The 19,879-nt window shown below is 38.5% G+C and overlaps 1 protein-coding gene across 1 annotated transcript in view; it reads left to right on the top strand.

Annotated features, from left to right (window-relative positions):
* The window catches only part of col12a1b (collagen, type XII, alpha 1b), a 138,352-nt gene that overhangs the window by 4,281 nt on the left and 114,192 nt on the right, over positions 1-19,879 (top strand). The window contains exons 2-9 of the mRNA XM_088325622.1: positions 6,012-6,128; positions 9,352-9,495; positions 9,739-9,786; positions 10,128-10,391; positions 14,191-14,358; positions 16,631-16,804; positions 16,888-17,172; positions 18,797-19,399. Of these exons, the coding sequence (XP_088181748.1) occupies positions 6,012-6,128; positions 9,352-9,495; positions 9,739-9,786; positions 10,128-10,391; positions 14,191-14,358; positions 16,631-16,804; positions 16,888-17,172; positions 18,797-19,399 (1,803 nt within the window). The remainder of the gene's footprint in view (positions 1-6,011; positions 6,129-9,351; positions 9,496-9,738; positions 9,787-10,127; positions 10,392-14,190; positions 14,359-16,630; positions 16,805-16,887; positions 17,173-18,796; positions 19,400-19,879) is intronic.

Here is a 19,879-nt window from a genome sequence, read left to right as displayed (position 1 = left end):
TGTCTCTTCTTTTTGACCTTCGGTCACCTTGAAAAAACAAAAAACCCTTTAGCATTAATTTACTGTACTTTAATATTTTTAACAAATAACAAACCACCACAAATAGTAAGTTATATTTACTAGCCCAGCGTTCTCCAACCTATATGAAAGCTACTCTTTGTTATTAATTGGAAAAAAGGACACCCGGTTTGATATGAATTTCCAAAATGGCAACTTCGTTTGATAGCTTGCTAAATAGCTAAAAAGGTAGCTCAATAGTTATCTAAAAATAGTAAAAAGCCACCTAAATAGAAAGCTGAAAAAATCTAGCTAGAAAAGAGCCCAAAATTTAGCTCGACAACTATCAAAAAAGATACAATGGTATCTAGATGGCATGGAAGAAATGTAAAAAGCTAGCCAGAAAGGAGACCAAATTTAGCCCGAATACTAGCAAAAAAGATAAAGCTTGCTAAATAACTAAAAAGGTAGATGGATAGCCTAAAATGTAGCCAGGTAGCTAGCTTTAAAAAACCTCCACATTATTGCTCATTTGAAATGAAATGATCTGCATTTATATAGCGCTTTTCAAGTCAAAGAAGACTTCCCAAAGCGCTTTACAGTTACCCATTCACACTAGAGGTAAGATCGGGCCCAAAAAAAGCACCCGAACCCGACGCAGGCCCGGGGGGTATTAAACCCGACCCGGACCCGGCCCGACTAATTAACTGGATTTGCTGGCCCGGCCCGAGGGGGCCCGAAATTACATATTTTATTTATAAGGAGGGGTGATTTATGATAACAAATTAAACTCTGCCTTTTGTTACAACATCTAGGCCTAAGTTAAATAAAACTGTTTAAACATTTACATCTTTTATATTTCTGTGTCTGCACTGCAATCTGTCATTGACGGTTTTTTTTTTGAGGTAGCGAAAACATTTAAAGGCGTCCGTCATTTTGACGACTTGATCATTGGGCCATAATCCACAGCAGCAGTAGTCGTACGCCTTTAAGATTTTAGCGCAGCACTTTCATTGAGAGGGGATGTTGACGTGTTGTGCCGACTCCTATGCAAATCCCCCCCCCCCCCCCCCTGATCGTATTCTATATAAAACGCTTATTAAAACAATAAAGCGAGCTAATTATAATAATTGGGAGATCCTAGTCTATATAACGCGTTTATTTAAACAATAAAGCGTGATTTTATTCTGCAAATTGCGTTTTTTAACGCGGATGAAAATGTCACCAACGTCAATGTACGCTTCCGACAAAAGCGATCGTATTCTATATAATACGCTTTAAAACAAAATAAAGCGAGCTAATTATAATCATTGGGAGATCGCGTTTATTTAAACAATAAAGCGCGATCGTATTTTACAAAATGCATTTTTTTAACGCGGATGGAAAAGTCACCAACGTCACTGTACGCTATGATTTCCGCAACCACAACTAATTGTACACAAATAATATTCATTTGATTTACTATAATATCCGTACGTAATGTCTTTTTTATTGTGAATGAAACCCTGGTTGCATTGGATCCCGCGGTGTAAACAAATTGTTTTTTTCATTTAAAATCGGAGGGGGGGAGGAATTTCCATAGGAGTCGGAAAAATAGCGATTACAGCTCCTTCTCCGTTTTATCCAAATTATTTATTTTATAACAAGTATTCCTTGGTCTAGTATCCATACATAGTTTAAGTATATATTTTTAATGAACATTTAACACATTATTAATTAATTAAAAAAAAAAAAAAAAAAAAAAAAAAAAAAAAAAAAAAAAAAGCAGGACCGAACCCGACCCGACCCGACCGTATGACTGACATTTCAGGGCCCGACCCGGCCCGAAATTGCCTCGGGTTCGGGTTCGGGTTCGGGCTCGGGCCATAAATCTTACCTCTAATTCACACACACTCGCAGACCAATAGCGGCCGTGCAATCCGACAACCTGCTTATTGGGGTCATTAGGCATTCATTGTCTTGCCCAAGGACACTTTGACATATAACACGGAAGAGCCGGGAATCGAACCTGCGATCTCTTGATCCCCAGACGAGCGCTCTACCTCCTGAGCTAATGCAATGCAATCTCAATCAAACCCATAAATTGGAATTAGTTGTATCTCCGGTTAAAAAAAAATCAATAATAATACAAATAATAAAATTGTTTCATCCATGAATAGACTTTTATTCAATTATTTTAATCAGTAGCTTAAAAACGATGATCAATAGTTGAATATATATATATATATATATATATATATATATATATATATATAATTATTATTATTATATTATTTTTGTCAATGAAGCCTATTAACTGGAATGTATTTGTATTTTTACAACTTATCATGTTTTCACTATGTTGTTAGTATGTTATTACCAGTTTAATATTTAAAAATAGGGTTACATAGACGCAGTCAACAAATAAAGAAATGTTTTACTAGAAAATCACAATGACCAAGCACCACGGGGCACCACGTTGGAGACCATTGTACTAGACGTAGATAAGAAAGAACAAGAATATTTAAAAAAAAAAGCAAAAACATATGAACCATTATATAAGCGTGAATTATTAAAATACTCGTTGGTCGAGAAATGTCTTTGTCATATCATGAGCTGAAATAATTGCCAGCCATCTTGCTGCTACGGATAAGCAAAAAAAAACGTTGCGAAAGGCTAGGCAAAAAAATGGTGCATTTTGGTCATTTTGATTCTCCGTAGTTTTTATTGTTCTTGTGCTTTTTAGCACGCGTTTTCGGTTGCATTACAATACAGCGACATCTAGTGGTCAAATCATACACACTGTCCCTTTAAGTAATGACTTATCTCAGCGGTATTTTCCATAAAATAAAAATATTATTTGGATGAAAAAAGAAAGCAAACTAAATTTCAACTGAATAAGATTAATTTAAAAAATCCATAGCTGCTAATCTACTTAAATTCTCCCTGGGCAGATTGAAATGGCAACACAAAGACGCACATGGTAAAAGCAAAGAAACTGGAATAATGAACACGAATCCCCTTGATTGTAAACGTCTGCGTTTCTTTTCCACATGGTTGAATATATTTTTTTGGTTGTCAAGTAGCATTTAGGAAGCAGAGCCATTTAATGAGAAATTTAAGGCGTGAAGGCAAACATCAATGACACCGTGCGGACGAGCACCGAGTGAACGTCTTTGGGAGATTTTTTCTATGTTTATTTTTCTGGGAGGCTGACGCAACATCTCGATGGTCAGGTTGGTGATCCTCCACATTATTACGTGTCACCTTCCCGGTCAAGTCCGGACCTCAGTCTGGACTTCACGACAATATTTTGCTGGGATATTCTTCAATTGCAGCGGTTGGCGCTGGTCAAGGAGGAAAGAAAGCTAGCATCCAACAGTTCTTCGTTTTCATATGGAAATTGTCATTTAGGTTTGTTATTTTGACTTACAGAGAGCTAAGACTTTTTGCGTTTTTATTGACTTGTGTGTGAAATTCTTTACTAGCATGTTGCTAATGCTAATTGTAAACTTCCATTGTACAGTGGAACATCTGTTCTCGACCATAATCCGTTCCAGAACCCTGTTTGAAAACCGATTTGTTCGATCACAGAAATCGTTCTTTCCCATTAAATGTAATATAAAATCGTTTTAATCCGTTCCAACAGCCTGAATGTTTACCATGAACGTAAACATGAAGCTAACCCAGGCTAATGATACGTTCGCGTTAGCGTCATCTTCCGTACGAAAGATGACGCTAACATGAACGTGTAAAAAAAAAAAAAGGATTATGAATAGGATTTCTTAACTTTGTGGTGGACGGTGGGGAGAGAAAAATCATCAAAAGTTTTTCAACCTCTTCCAAACTTGCGGCAGTTGCTTGCTTATAGCGCTAACTTCCTTAGCCGCATCACTCGATTTCACAGCCTTCTTATTCTTTACTATCGTACTGATAGTAGATTTAGCCATGCTGTATTCAATAGCAAGATCGGAAATTCATACACCTCTTTCATATTTAGCTATTATGTCTCTTAAAGGCAATAGTTGTACGAACAACTTTTCTTTTTTCACCTGTCCTGCTTGCACCGACCTTCTTCGGAGGCATAATTGGCGGCTACACCCGTACGCCGCTCAGCATCGCACCCTAGCGTACCGGCGTTCGATCTCCGATTTTTTGACCGAACAGCGAAGCAAGAATTTCTCGACATTTTTGGTCGAACAGTGATTTGTCCGAACTGAGAGGCGTTCGAAAACCGAGGTTCCACTGTATTATGTATTGTTTTTGTAGGTGATTAGAAAAACAATGTAGCTAGTGTATTTAAGATTAAAGAGCCTTTAGTAATTAGTTCGAGTCTTTTCATTATGTTTGTTGTATAAGTAGAAACCCTAAGTTGCTAGTTAGCTAGACAACTAACGCCAACCTGAAGAATATCCCGTTAAAATATTCCTCAAAGAACACAGGATCTTTGTGTACATGACCCTTTTTGTCCCCAAGTTGTCGTCTACAACTTGTCATGTACGCTTGTCATGTTGTATTGTACATTTGTGTTTGTTTGTTCACAAAAACACACTGTATTTTTCCCCTCACCAAGAAAAGAAAAGACTTTGCTGTGGCAGACGGATGTGGACCAACGTTCGTGTTGGTCAATTCAACTTTAAGAGTTGGATTGACGTCCGCTCTGAAAACATGAAAACATCTTTGCGACTATTTTCATGTGTGACAGCAAAGAAAAGCCTCAATGCTACTTGCTTTCATTTGTGATTATGTGATTACAAGTAGTATTCTTCTTGTTTTAATGAGACAGTAAATTGCTAAGTGAGTGGGGGTGTCCAAAACGTTGTTTTCCATGGCACGATTACTGGAAAATTAAGAACACAGTGACTTACCCAAAAATTGTAATTTAATCCATCAAGAAGTTAAAATACCTTTTGTCTTTGTTATAGATGTGTATAGTTAATTCTTAAAGTACCTACCACTTACCTTTGGATTGTTAAAGTGACCAGCAGTTGATCGATCAACAACAATTATCTCACTAATTGCTAAGTACAGTCTTAAGGCAATTTTGTATACATTTTTTTTTCAAGTCTAGAAATTCTCTGAATTTCAGTTTGTCAAACAGAATATTCATCGATTTGTATTTTCGACCATGACAGAGGACTGATTTTTTTGTGTTGAGTCAAAATTTTACAGAATTCAAAATTCAAGTTTGTTAGTTGAGAAATAATAAATTAAAATAAGTTACACATGTAAGCGTCTGAATGTAGGTGTTATTGTTTATTTATAAATGTTTTTATTTACAGACTATTATCTAAAGTTTTATATTGTTTAGAATGTGAATTTTAATTAAGTCTCTGATGTACAACATGCTTTAGTTAAAATATTTTATCAGATTTTTGTGGAAAAATAAAAGAAGCGTTTTTTTTTATTTTCTAATTTCATTTCATACAATAAGAAATGTTCATGGTAGCTTTCTAAAACTATTGTTTTCATTATCTAGTTGAAATAATACTACAGGTCGAGTGTTTTTGTTAACGTAATTACCGAATTTGTGTATAACGTGCATTTTATTTACCTAAAAAGATCTCAAATTTTGGGTGTGCGTTATACATGACGTCCTACCGTATTACATTAAAACATTCTGAGTGCTTGTTTTACATGAATAAATAGGGTAATATAAGATCAAAACTTAACTAAGATTCCTTAATAGCCTTTATGTCTTCCATGCGAAACGTGGCATGCCTAAATTTGATCCTTGAGATACCGTGCCACTTAAATAAAGTGAGATAAATTGTCAAATATGGGAAGGTTCATCAGTATGTGTGCAAGGAGATCGATCTACTGTTGCTTTTTAACAAGCCATAGACAGCAGACTAAAGAGGGCCTAAGGGCCCACAGGTCATATTTTGGACACCGTTACATTTTTCAAGTTGATATTGGCTTTTCTTTGCTCTTGCCCCCTGTTATGTTACGGAATGTCGTGTGCTCTGACTAACATCACAAAAGTACACGCGTGATTTTTCTGTCGTCGACACTATTTTCTGTTTTTTGTGCAGTCGAGTCGCCGTCCGATTTGACCTTTCACATTGTGGACGAGCGTACGGTGCAGATGTTGTGGAAAAGGCCGCGCTCGTACCTGGACGGCTACAGGATACACGTAATTTCCGATACAGGTGAGCTGTCCTGTCCCGTCTCATCCCGTCCTGTCCCCGCCCGGCCCCACCCTAATTGGCTGAGCGCCATGTAAACGATCCCAGACTCACCCTGCAATTAGGTCGCCAAGCAGACACACAAGCAAAACAATTTTCCGCACATCCCTGAGGGAAAAGCAATTCCAGTGCCCTTCCCTTTTCTTTTCACTAGAACGCCTTTTGGCCTCGAGCGACACATTAAAGTCAGGTTAAATCATTGTAATTTAATGTCATTAAACATGTTTCCAGGGTTAATTTAGCGCACTTTGTTATCAGCATCATAGCAAAGAATAAATCATCTGCTAACTGTTGATGAAAACACTTGAGGCATGAAATTATATGAAATCCAAACAATCTTAATTTGTCTTAGAAAACATTGAAGAATACCATTATCCAAAATTAATCGTTAATAAATCACTGAATGCCAGGTTTGTAGGGACAAATTTTATATGCTTTATAAAAAAAAAACTTCGTAAAATTATCTTTGTTTAATCTCTATTTAAAACATGCTATACAAAAAATTATTTAAAAAAAATAAAGATCTAATCATAATTTAATCTAAATAAAGACAGTGAAAGAACGCCTTTTTTTGGACATAATTTTTCGATCATCATTGAAAACTGCATCTGACTATTATTTTTATTTCTATTAAAATAATTAAAAACTCACAAACAATAGATATAAAATACATTTATTTGGCCGTTGGATAAATTAATAAATAATCCAAAAATTAGTACCGAAATGTAGAGAATGCCAATTCCATGTTTTCCAGACCGGTACCAGGACTTATCTCTTGATTACCAGTGCCAAGTGACTGTGGTATACACGCAAAATTAGAAAGGAAGACATCAATGGATTTTGAACTTTAAGGACAACAGGGGACAACCCAAGCCAAAGATAAGAAATTCCAAACTGTTCTAAAAGCCCTCCCCTGGTCCTTTTTTTAATTTAATCTCCTAGGTTACACAATCAGATCTGCCCTAAAGGGTGTGGATATCAAAGAAGATCAACATGATTTGCCAACAGTGACAATGATGTAAACAATGCATGATAGTCAAAACAACGCACAACAATGAGGTATTATAGTCAAAATAACAAACAGGCATTTTCTTCGATCTCCTTTACAGGTGTGAAATATTAAAAACAACAAATTTACGAGTATCAAATCTACTTTTAAAGCTGATTATGTTCTGCAAAATAAAGTCTTAAACTAAACACAAAGTAAATATTTTTTTTTCTAATTGATTTTAATTTTACAGTGTTTTTTTCAATTTCCTAAAAGCATAGAACACGTGACTGATACCACTCAATAAACAGACACTATATATTATCAGTTCAGTACTCGCCTATTCCCAGTGAAACATTAGAACCAGACTCCAAATTTTACGATTGTCAAAATATAAGCGATTTCATTCTAGTAATGTGATTTTATGCACTGATAGTCACAAACTTGGAAGACTATACATGTAATATAGTAGAATTTACTATGAAAGGCAAAATTATTACGTTAATTCAGTACGTCACAAAAGTGAGCTACACCCCTCACATTTCTGCGAAGTTTTCATTATAATGTTCAATAGAATAACACTAAAGAAACCTTGCATTGACACAATTAAAATAAGTCTGTGTAAAGCTTATATAGCAGTGGCTATATATATTTTCCTTTAAAAAAATAAAAAATATAGCCATCAGAAGCTAAACCCCTGGCAACAAAAGTGAGTACACCCCAATGACACTACACTCCTATATGTCCAAAAAACACTGCTTGTCGTTTTCTCTCTAAAATAGCTTGTGACTTGTTACTCTTACTAGATCTCAGGTGTGAATAGGGAGCAGGTGTGTTCAATCTGAAGTACACTCTGTCATACCGGTCATTGAATCTCTCTCTCTGGGGACTTTAAAAAAAGAATTGTGGCACTACTTAAGGCTAGCTAAGGCTACAAGGAGATTGACAACACCCGGAAGTTGAGCTGCAGTACAGTGGCCAAGATCCTCCAGCGTTATAAAAAAATCAGGTTGCACTCGCAACAAGGCTTGTGTTGGTCGTCCAAAGAATCTGAGGGAACGCGCACAGACTCACATCCAAATTCATTCTAAGAAAGATGGGCGTAGGAGTGCCATCAGCATTGCTGCAGAGATTGAAGATGTGGGGTTTCATCCTGTAAGTACTCGGACCATACGCCGCATACTTCATCAAATTGGTCCATACAGGTTGTCACCCCAGAAAGAAGCATGTTCTGAAGGCTGTCCACAAGAAAGCCCACCAAAAGTTTGCAGAGGATAAGTCAGCAAGACCTTGGCTTACTGGAAAAATATCCTCTGGTCTCATGAGACAAAGATAAATGTATTTGGCTCAGATGTTGTGAAGCTTTTGTGGCGGCAACCAGGTGAGGAGTACAAAGATGTTTGTGTCGTGCCTACAGTCAAGCATGGGGGTAGGTCATGGTTTGGGGCATAAGTGCAACTGGAGTAGGTAAGTTGTATTTCATTGAGGGGAAACAAGAAATCAAGCATGTACTGTGAAATACTAGAGCAGAGAATAATCCCCTTATTCTGGAAACTGGGCTGCAAGGGCAGTGTTCCAGCATGACAATGACCCCAAACATACCTGTAGGTGACACGGCGTTTCTAAAGGTGATTGACTGGCCAAGTATGTCTCCAGATCTAAATCTAAAAGAACATCCTTGTGGCATACTCAAGTGGAAGATGGAGAAGCACAAGATCTTAAATATCCCCAAGCTCTTTCATGTTGTCATGGAGGAGTGAAAGAGCATTCTAGTGGCAACCTTTGAGTCCCTGGGGAAATCCATAGTCAGGAGGATTAAGCAATTTATGGTAGCCACACACAATATTGACACTTCAGGAACTTTCACTTTAGGGTGTACTTACTTTTGTTACCAGGGTACTAGCGACTAGTGGCTGTATTTTGATTTTTTTTTTTTTAGGGGAAATAAACTGATATATATGCTTTACTCCGACTACCTTTCATTGTGTCAAAGCAATGTTGTTCAAATAAACAGTAATGTGAGCGGTATACTAAATTTTGTGACATACTTTATATAAAATACTATAATCTTTTTGATATTGTTTTTAGTTACGAACGTAGACTTCGGTTTTGCTTTGAAAAATGGTTACCAAAATCCTGATTTGCCCAAAACTTAATTTATTTTCTTACGTTGACGACTACAATTTTTTTGGCATTCAGGAGAACTCATACGAGAATTAATATTGGCGCCCTCTGCTACGTCCACAACTATCTCGAATCTCAGTCAAGACGTGGACTACACGGTTAGCGTTTTTGCCTATGCCGGAGCCCAAGAGAGTTTTCCTGCTTCAGGACGGATCACAAGTGAGTTCATGATTCTTAATCTTAATTAATGAAATAGTGAGTTATATTTTTTTTACATCGCACTTTGAAGTTCCTGTACAAAAGTAGGGGAATGGCAGGTAACTAGAAAAAACTTTGCACTGGTTGAAATGTTCCAAATAATTCTAGTCATTGATTCATTTTACAATTATTTTTTATTCTTTCTTTTTCTTGTATTTTGTATTAATTCATTCACATTTAAACAGCTTCAATTATTTTTTGCAGTTGAGTCTGCAGGTGGAGGTTCTAAAAGACTGGATTCAGAAACTGCAAGTGAGTTGATTCCTTTTCTATATGAAAGGTTGCAAATTGAAGCAATAACTTAAGTTAGAAGTGGCCTTGTTTGTGAACAAAGCTAGGGTCCTTAAACAATAACGCAAAGCCAAAAAGATGGTATACCAATTTAAATAATTTTCCCCTCGTTTAGCCTTTGTTTGCATATTTTCTTATCCACTATTAAAACTGCCCCAGTAAGCTACTCATGTTTACCCTTTGTCACCATTCTTTTTTTTTCAGGATAATCGACACAAATCAACAAAGCCCCTTATTGTTTTATGAATATAAAATAGAAACATTCTAGAAAATTAAATCCTTGCTCATTCGTCTTTCACTAGAATGTCCTGTGAGCGCTGTGGCAGACGTGGCCTTCCTTCTGGCCGGGTCCTGGGCCTCGGACCGAGCCGCCTTTAAAAACGTGCGTGGACTGGCAGCGGCCGTGGCTGGAGCTTTTCAGATCGGCCAAGACAAAACCCGTGTAGCCGTGCTCCAGTATGCGGGCAGATCACCCACGGGCTTCCAACTGGATCGACACCTTACCCGACCCGCCCTATTCCGTGCTATCGGATCGCTTGATGTCCTCGATGGCTACGCCCGGACAGGTACTTCACGGCACTAATATCAAATATAAAAATTCGATATCGTGAAATGCAAGCTCATAGTTTTGGCATAGCCTGAGGGGATGTGTCCCCACCAATATCAAGCAATTATTCTCTTGTCCTCAGCAATATTATGTGATCACTTAAAACAAAAAAGCTTGATTGTTGTGTTCACCTAGCAGCGCAGAAAGGGGTTAAATCACTTCCTTTGCTGAAGCTTTGACACATAGAGCCAAAGTTAGTGGTTTTTATTTCACGCAAAACTTATTATTTGTTGTCTTTGAAAGTGACATTGAATATGCCAAAAACAAGTGAGGATAGCATCAAAACAGGAGAGGGAATAAATCGCACTGTTGCTAATGCATACCTGTCAATTTATATGTTTTCTCTGTATTTCATAATTTTTTTTCATCATTTCAAATTGTGTACGCCATCTAACAGATTTTAAACTGAAAAAACAACAAAAACTCGTTTTCTGTTAGACTGATCTCGTCTCGCCTGTTTCGGCTCTAATCCTGATTGTCTCGGTCACTGGTAGCAGATCACAACGTCATTGTTGATTGCTAACGAAGATGCAGTCCGCAAAATCCTCCACTGCTACATATAGTAAGCAACACTAAATTTACTGCTGTGAGAAAAAGTAGGGAAAAGAACTAAGAAAGATGCTGAAAGAATTGTTAGTGTTGTTTATTTGGTGAATATTTTTGTTTTTATTCTACATAGTCCGTCTTATGCAAGTAAGTAGGTGCTTGACAGGTATGTCAATGAACTAAGCGTAACAGTTTACGTAATGACATTAAAGACAATCTTTTGGAACACCGTGTGTTAGCAGGACAAAATCATACGCAAGTTATCTGATGGTATGACTAAATTTCAGTTGAGAATATTATAATCACATTTTGTAATACAACAACTTCTGTTTCTCTGTTTCTGATGTTAACGTAACTAGGTTAATGAAACATTTATTTGGTCCCCACCAATGCTAAGACCCAACCTGCACCTTTGATGACATGTATCATAAAAAAACATTGAGCATTATGTGAAAAAATGTAGTGTTTAGTGAGAAGATGGAGTCCATTTCGTTAGAACTCCCTTTATGTCCCGCCTCAGAAGAAGTAGGTCAGCAATATGTTCAGCATCTGTTTTTTGCACTCACACGTGCATGCACATACACACACCACACAGCAAGCACAGACACATTTATTGGCACAGCCTTCATTTTGAATAATGAGTGAATCTTCCTGACCTTTATTGAGGAAAAGCGCATACTTGATAGCAGACAAGAAAACTCTTACATACTTTCTGCCAGCTCATGGAAAATACTTGACTTTTTCCTCCTTCTGTTTACATAGAACAAACAGAACAGTTTTTTTCTGTAGGAAAAATATTGATACCGTTTATTATCTCAGTACCAATGAAAATGACCAAAATGGTCCTTTTTTCCCTCTGAAGTTCTTTATTCAAAAAATATCAAAAAACCTACAAGTGTAAGAACGAAAAGTGGAGAAAACGGCCTTTGATATAAACCGCATTCTGAATTTCAAATTCCAAAAACAGATGCTCTAAAGGTGAGTCACTAGTGTTACAGGGTCAGTTGTTGAATACTTCCTACTTTTGTATGGGGCTGCAATCATCCAGTATTTTGCTACTCAGATATTTTAACCAGGTTTTTTGTCTCAACATGACTCTTTATAAATTCACTTATCCACTAATGTATCTTAACATTATCTTTTGAATCAATCATTCATTTATATGATTATTTACTCACCATGTTTTGCGTTATTGGTATACAGTTGAGGTGTCTTTAAAAAGTTGAAAGGAGGGGTCAGAGTGCTTTTGTGCTCATCCCTGTGTTTTTTTTCTTGGTGTAGCATGAAAATGGTATGAGTAAGAAAAAGCTAGTTTCAGAAGAGTCCAAACGCAAACTCAAAAAGAAAAAGAAGACTTAATTGAGCATGTTCAAGGAATGTGTGTACTTGAGGAATGAGCTGACTAAGGCTGCAATCATGATTTTAAGTCAGAAGACTGCAGCAGAGAATAACAAAATTTCAAATTCCAGACGACACTTTTAAAGGGACACCCTATATTATTTAGCACCCTCTAGCGATAATCATGTGAAACCATTTTTCTCCCAAACTATAATTTTTTGCTGTCCTGAGTTCCTTAGATTAAAATCCTAAAATTTACTGTATTTTCACTACGATAGAGCGCACCGTGTTAAAAGGCGCATTCTCACTAGCTGGTTCTATTTCTGTATTTAACGCTACACATGGCGTACCTTACGATAGGGTGCAAGTGCCCGCTGTTGTGGCCGTGTGTGCCTAATTAAGACTCCCCTTTGCGTAACCCATGCTTCTCAGCGCTGCGGCGTTGGTGAGGTTTGCATATGTCTTATTAAACTCATTAAATAGATCACAATTGTTTTATCATTTTAATCACGGCAATCAATATTCGTAAATAAACACATTATAAAGACTGATCGCAACACACGTTCTGTCGGAAGCATCGTGCGCTTTCACGCGAAGGGGAGTCTGATTTTGCAGGGGAGTCAAATGCTCGGTTTCCATGATCTTCCACGTAGCGTAATATCAACACACATAGCGGACTAAAACACAGAAAGCATTCAATGGAGGAAAAGTGAACTTTTGGATTTAAATAATATTTGGGTGGACAACTTTGTTCAGCCTCCTGTACCACAATAACTATCAAATTGCTTAATACGCTACGGCGTTAACATTCATGAGTACTTACGCCAACAATGCATTGCGTGTGACGTCATGTGTCCTCTTCTGCACAAGCAGGAAGCTTGTGGCATCTAAATAAGAGAGGCTTAAAGGTCGCAGGAAATCGCATTTAGTTGGAAATGTGAACAATTTCACAAAAACATCAGAGTTTACCCTAAAGTGTAGTAAATTTCCGGGATGAATCGGCCAAGGCTCGAACCTGTAATCTCCTAGTCTGGAGCAGGCACCCAAACTTAAGTCAACCGCTTTACATCACACACAGGGCGCACTGCTCGAAGGGGCACATTTCGAAATCCGAGACTTTTCTATCCGGCTTATAGTCGTGAAATACAGTATCGCATTTTCCGCACTGTATAATTATTTGCCATCTTGCTACTGCTGTTTCCTGTAAAAAACAAAAACAAAACAAGCTTGCGAAAGACTCTGTTAAAAATTAGAAGAAACATTTTGTGGTTTGGTCACTTTGTGTCTCTGTCGTTTTTGGTTGCAAGTAACAATGGAAAAATAATTCACACTGTCTCTTTAAAGTACCTTACAGAAAAAGGTTAAGCAGTGTTATTTGATAAGGGTTATCAACTAGAGCGCTCATGCTAATATAAAATTTGCAGCTATCTCAAATGCAGGTGGTCAGCAACAAGCAGCTCCGGAGCCAAGTGCGGCTCTAGGCACTCCCTTTTGGCTCCTGGTGCCTTTTCAAAAATGTTTGATAATGGAATATGATATGGTTTCTCTGGGAAAAACACATGACACAATATAAGGCTTATATGAAGCTGTTTGCAGCTCCACACATGTGTTTCTTTTTTTTGTATCCAATATGGGTCTTTTAACATTTTGGTTTGCCAACCCCTGCGCTAATGCTACTACTGTTACTGCGTTTGTGATGCTAGCTGCAAAGATTAGCGACTAAATTGGTAACACTAGGTGTTTTTGCGAAGCTACCCACTCGCATTAGCGGCTAGAACTATTTTTAATATAGGTAAGTACTAAGAGGATATTTTCTGCCTGGATAAAGGCCAGTCTGTGCTTTTTTTTCATTTCACGTTTTTTGTTTTCTTCAGGCGCCGCGCTGGACTTCCTGCTGAGCAACACGTTGAGCGAGGCGGCAGGCTCGCGGACGTCCTTCCCCAAAGTTGCGGTGATCATCACTGACGACGGTGAATGGGACGGTTACGCCGAAACATCGGCAAAACGTCTGAGGAGCCAGGGCGTGGAGGTATTCGTCGTCGGTACGTCACCACACGCAAGTTTCTGTCTCCTTTTCTTCTTTTCCCTACATTACGGTGCATTCCCGCTCGGATTCCTCCGGCATTAACGAGCCGTAGCAGGAATGCAAGCTCCGTCACACTTTCCACACGCAGAGTGGATGCAGATACACAAAGGGCTGTGTTGCTGCAGCGACCGGCCAGAGATAAACATTCAGCTCATCTTCAGCTGGAAGAGATAAAAGAACAACCTGTAGGGTGCTCCCATTGGCCCACGGCATTCACACATGAAAACAATTTGCACTCAATTTAGGTTATTTGTAGGACCTAATGATAACATTTGCACCTTTAACTGTAAATACATTGACAATACATAGACCCCTTGCTAATTCGCGCTTCAGTTATTGCTGGTTCACTTCTTTGTGTAAAAAGTATTCAAAATAATACATCAATTAAAAAAAAACAACGATGTTTAGCACCACTGAGGAACGTTTCGGGCAGCCAAGATTCAAGCCAATTGGCCAGCACCCCTTGACTTGATATCTCTGATGCCAATTGGCCAATTCATATCATAGCATCTTTCATACTGTAGTGTGAATGTACACCTGCTCTGTGTTCCTCGCTGCATCTCGCCGGGAGGGTTTGTGTGTCCCGCACTCTTCTGAACGATCTGTCATTTGGTGGAATCATTGAACCATTTGTTCCCTCTCTCTCAGCCTTCAAGTCAGCTTAAAAGAATGTTGCGCCCGAAAATAAACATCGAATACTATAAAATACATACTGTTTACCTTGAAAATGTTTTCTATTTACTCTCTGTCTCCCCCCCAAATACTGTTTACCTTTCAAATCTGTTTTCTATTTCTTCTATCTCTCTCTCTCAGATGGTAAGTCGGCTTTAACAAATGTGCAGAGAACATCAACTAATTTAAAAAACATTCTGTTGACGTTTAAAATCTAATCTCTATTAAAAAAGGTGCGACACTCTTTAGGGATTTTCACTCTTCGCGGTTGGTTCTGATCCCAATTAACTGTGAGAACTGAGGGATCTCTGTTGACAGGCCTCTTATTCTTTTGTTTTGTCTACACAAGATATTTTGCTAAATTGTTACGTAGTCATCGTATATTTACTGTTAAAAAGTGGAAATCATTAGCACCCTAAAGTGAGTGCCCCCTGAAGGGTAAGTGTACAAATAACTAGCTATTGTATTTCCTTTCCTGGTGCCATGTTAGCTTGTTAAAAGGTGTAAATGGGAAAAATGTGTACCAAATTTGGTGTTAATTGCTTGCACACTGGTCATTCAAAGTTCAATATACCGTAGCACAAACTTGCTGAGAATCTGAAAAATAAATTGGTCATGCTTAATTTAGGTCAGTGGTTCTCAAATTTTAATTTTTTATATTATTTTCTTTGTGATGTGTTGCTTGTAAAAAATCTTTTTCACCAAACTTCTCTTAAACAGCGCGATATATTTTTGGCCCTGCCATTGTCTGATTGGTTAAACTATAGGAGTTTATTTTTACAACAGTGATTTTTTAACAGATTCAAAAAAATTATACCGTAGACCCCTGGTTACGACATGAATCTGTTCTGAGGTGAGGATCACAAAGTGTAATTGCTGTAAAGCGGTGAATAGGTACCCTAGATAAAAACATTAAAACATTAAATCGTAAGTACCACTTATGGGTAATATGTGTGCACAGAACTAAATAAGAAAATAAATCGATATACGTGTAGAGGAAAAATCAAACGTATTTATTTTTGGTGTGATAATGAGTTAGTCGAGTGGAGTAGCGGATGTATATACAGTAGAGGGGGTAGGAGACGGCGACAATGGGCAAGAGACAAAATTGTCTCAATTTATATATATTATTATTTTTTAATTTATTGACAGGGTTATACATATATCCAAGTATGCTACATTGACTGAGTAGCAGTAAAGAAAATATACTTTGCTCAAAAGTACTGACTTTTACAGAGCCTTTCAAGCAAAAGTGAGCTTAGCCCCTGTGGCAGATGTCCTGATTTTTAACCAGTACGTTTTACTCATGTGGTAACTTTCTCGGCGAATCTGGTAAAAAAAAATTTTTTTCTGTTCACCAAAGGAAAAAAACCTCGGCCCAACCGCTGAAATGTAACTGTAACTGTGAAAATGAAGACTTTGAAGGTGGTCTGAGTAACTCGGTGCTTGAAATTAAATATCCCTAAATTAGTTTTCATTTCCTGAAGACGTCGTGCTGCTTTTGTTGAATTTGTAACAGAATACACACACAAGCTGACAGCCCCCCGTCTTCGCAGGCATCCAACAGGCCGACGAGGGGAAAATGAGGACTCTGGCATCCACTCCCTACTGGAGTCACGTCTTCAACATGGCCGCTTCTGATGACATCCGGGATGTTCAGCGGGAAGTCATCAGTCAGGTGTGCGCTGGTGTTGAAGAGCAGCTGAGCTCGCTCACCAGCGGAGAAGAAGGTCAGTGTTGCTTTGTTTTTGTTTCTTTTACAAAATCCTTTCTTTGCGCCATTTGTGACGGATGTGTTTGTTTCTACTTGCAGTAGTGGAGCCCGCTTCTAACCTTCAGGTGGAAGAGGTGTCCTCCAAGAGCATGAAGATAAGCTGGAGCGCCTCATTGGACAATGTTTCAGGCTACAAGGTGCAGATGGTCCCTTTGATGGCGGGGGCCAAGCGCCAAGAACTGTACGTGGGTGGCACATCTGTGTCAGTCCGGGACCTGAGCCCAGATACAGAGTACCAGATCAACCTATTTGCGCTGAAAGGCCTGACACCTAGCGAACCCGTAGTCCGTTCACAGAGGACTCAGCCTGTCAAAGTGTCTGTGGGTGAGTCCACTTGGTCCGTCTCATTGGGATTGATTACTCAATTGACTTGAGAGCCATTTATAAATTGAATTTCCTAAGGCAGGGGTCGGGAACATATGGCCTGTGAGCCAGGTGTGGCTCTTTTAAAGACTACATTTGGCTCTGAGATAAAGTCCACTATTTTTACGCCTTGAGGGTGGGTAATACAACACCGTGTTTCTACCACTAGCCGCAGGAGCGCTCTATTGCTTTTCTACCTTTAGGCTGGTAAGAAGAAATGCCTTTGGGAATTTTTTATCTGTGTTTTTAGCAATGAGATGTATGCCAGTGTGACATCCGCCTGCAGCCATTCCCTGGATAATTTTTCAAGGGTGTAGTTTGTGCAAGTTATGAAAAGATTACAAATGATCATACCACGCATGTGGACTTTTCAGACAAGGATTTGTAGATTTCAAAGATGCTAAAAATTTGCACCTATAAAACTGAATGGTAAACGAATATTGACCACTTGATTACTTTGAAAGTTCACATATTTCAAGGTTAATACATCCAAATCTTTATTTTTTTGTGCCTTTTTTGCAAAAGAACTCCGCTTCCACCTTGTTTTGACACTATTCATGACAAAAATGACTATCAAAATGAACTTCAACAATCAAAAAGTAACTGCGGAAGAGAGACATTTGTTAGTGGGATAGTTGTTGCTATAAGAAAACAGATTCTGACATTATTGTTATTTTTATGAAATCATCAAATGTTACGCACCTGAACGTAATGATTGACTTTTTAGGCCTGACCTGGGCTGAAATTTAGGTCAGGCTTAGGCTTAAGATCTTGCCTCTTCCTCTGCTTTCGATGAGAAAAGACATCCTTTGCATTCATGAATAAATATTCTTTCAGACATAAACACATACATGTATAAATTAATTTGTAATTTGTTATTTTTGCTTTAGATTCAAACATTTTACTGATGTTTCTACTAATATGTCCATTCATCCATTATCTGCACCGCTCATCCTCACTAGGGTTGTGGTGGTGCTGAAGCCAATCCTAGCAGCGGCAGTGGGCAGGGGACTCCTTGAACTGGTTGCCAGTCAGTTGCAGGGCTCACAGAAACAAACGACTCATTCGGTTATTCATACAAGGGGAAAATTTTAACTGGCCAATGTGGGAGAAAACTGGAGGACCTGGAGGAAACCTGCGCAATTCCGGGGAGAACATGCAAACTCTAAAATGCTAAAATGTATTGGTTACAATTGGGTCAACTCAATGTTTTTTTTCTCAAATACTTTAAACGTCGTTTATTTAACACAAAATAATTCTTCTATCATGCAGGTCAAATATTTACTTTTAAAAAGCTATAATTTGGAAAAAAAATCTTATATGTATTATATCATATCGTATATTAATGTATTAAAAAGCAGGACATTAAAAGTTGCAAATACTCACCTTTGAGAGGGTCATCAAAATAATTTTGATTAAAGATTAAAATAAATGAGCAAATATTTGCTTTTGAGAGCCTGAAATTTTAAAGAATTGATCAAAAATCATCAGAAAAGTTTGATTAAATTTATAATCGCTTAGTTGCTGCTCCTCTAGTTGTCATTTATTTCACCTGAGTCACAAATGGTGTTTCCTCCCATTACAGAGTGTTCCTTAGGTGTGGATGTCCAAGCTGATGTTGTTCTCCTGGTGGACGGTTCCTACAGCATCGGCCTTGCCAACTTTGCCAAAGTCCGAGCCTTCCTGGAAGTGCTGGTGAACACTTTCGACATCGGCCCCAACAAGGTCCAGATCAGCCTGGTCCAGTACAGCCGCGACCCTCATACCGAGTTTCTCCTCAACACTCACTCAGACTTGAGCGGCGTGCTGAAGGCGGTGCGCTCCTTCCCGTACCGGGGCGGCTCCACCAACACGGGAAAGGCCATGACGTATGTGAGAGACAAGATCTTTCACCTGGCCAAAGGCGCCAGGCCCAACGTTCCACGAGTCACCATCCTCATCACGGACGGCAAGTCTTCGGACGCCTTCCAGATACCTGCCACCAAACTGAGAGATGCTGATGTGGAGATCTTTGCTGTGGGTGTGAAGGACGCTGTGCGCTCTGAGCTGGAGGCCATTGCCAACACGCCTGCTGAGACGCACGTCTATACAGTGGAAGACTTTGACGCCTTCCAGAGGATCTCCAAGGAGCTCACACAGTCCATCTGCTTGAGGATCGAACAGGAACTTCGCAACATCCAAAAGAAACGTAAGTGTTCTTATCAATCGTGCTAGAAATACAAATATAAGTTGTTTCAGTAGTGTGGTAGTCAAGCGTGAATCAGAGAGCAAGCTTGGCTCCGTGGATCATGAGCTTCGTTCAGCGTAGAGGCATACTAAAATAAATCACAACCAACTATTTTTACCCTTCTTAAAACACATCTTGACTTTCAAATTTGAGGTGACGTCATGCCTCACAGCTCCCGCAAGGAAGAGGCAGTTTTACAACATGCACAAGAAAGCTCATAGATTTATTGCAGAGCTATTTTTAACGGTTTAAATTACTTTATAACACATAAAATCAGTAGCTGAGGTTGGAGACCAGATGCAGTTTTCATTTACAAATAGAGTTAGTACACAAAAACACAATTTATATAGTTGTATGCTATAAACTTCAAGATTCTTTATTGTAATCCATCAGCACCCGTTAACCCCCAAAAAGTGACAAGTATGTTCTATTAAACTTCTG

Source organism: Urocampus carinirostris, chromosome 20 (genome assembly GCF_059441175.1).
Source record: "Urocampus carinirostris isolate Australia breed hairy pipefish chromosome 20, RoL_Ucar_1.0, whole genome shotgun sequence".
NCBI lineage: Eukaryota > Metazoa > Chordata > Actinopteri > Syngnathiformes > Syngnathidae > Urocampus > Urocampus carinirostris.
This window is presented reverse-complemented; position numbering and strand designations above follow the sequence as displayed.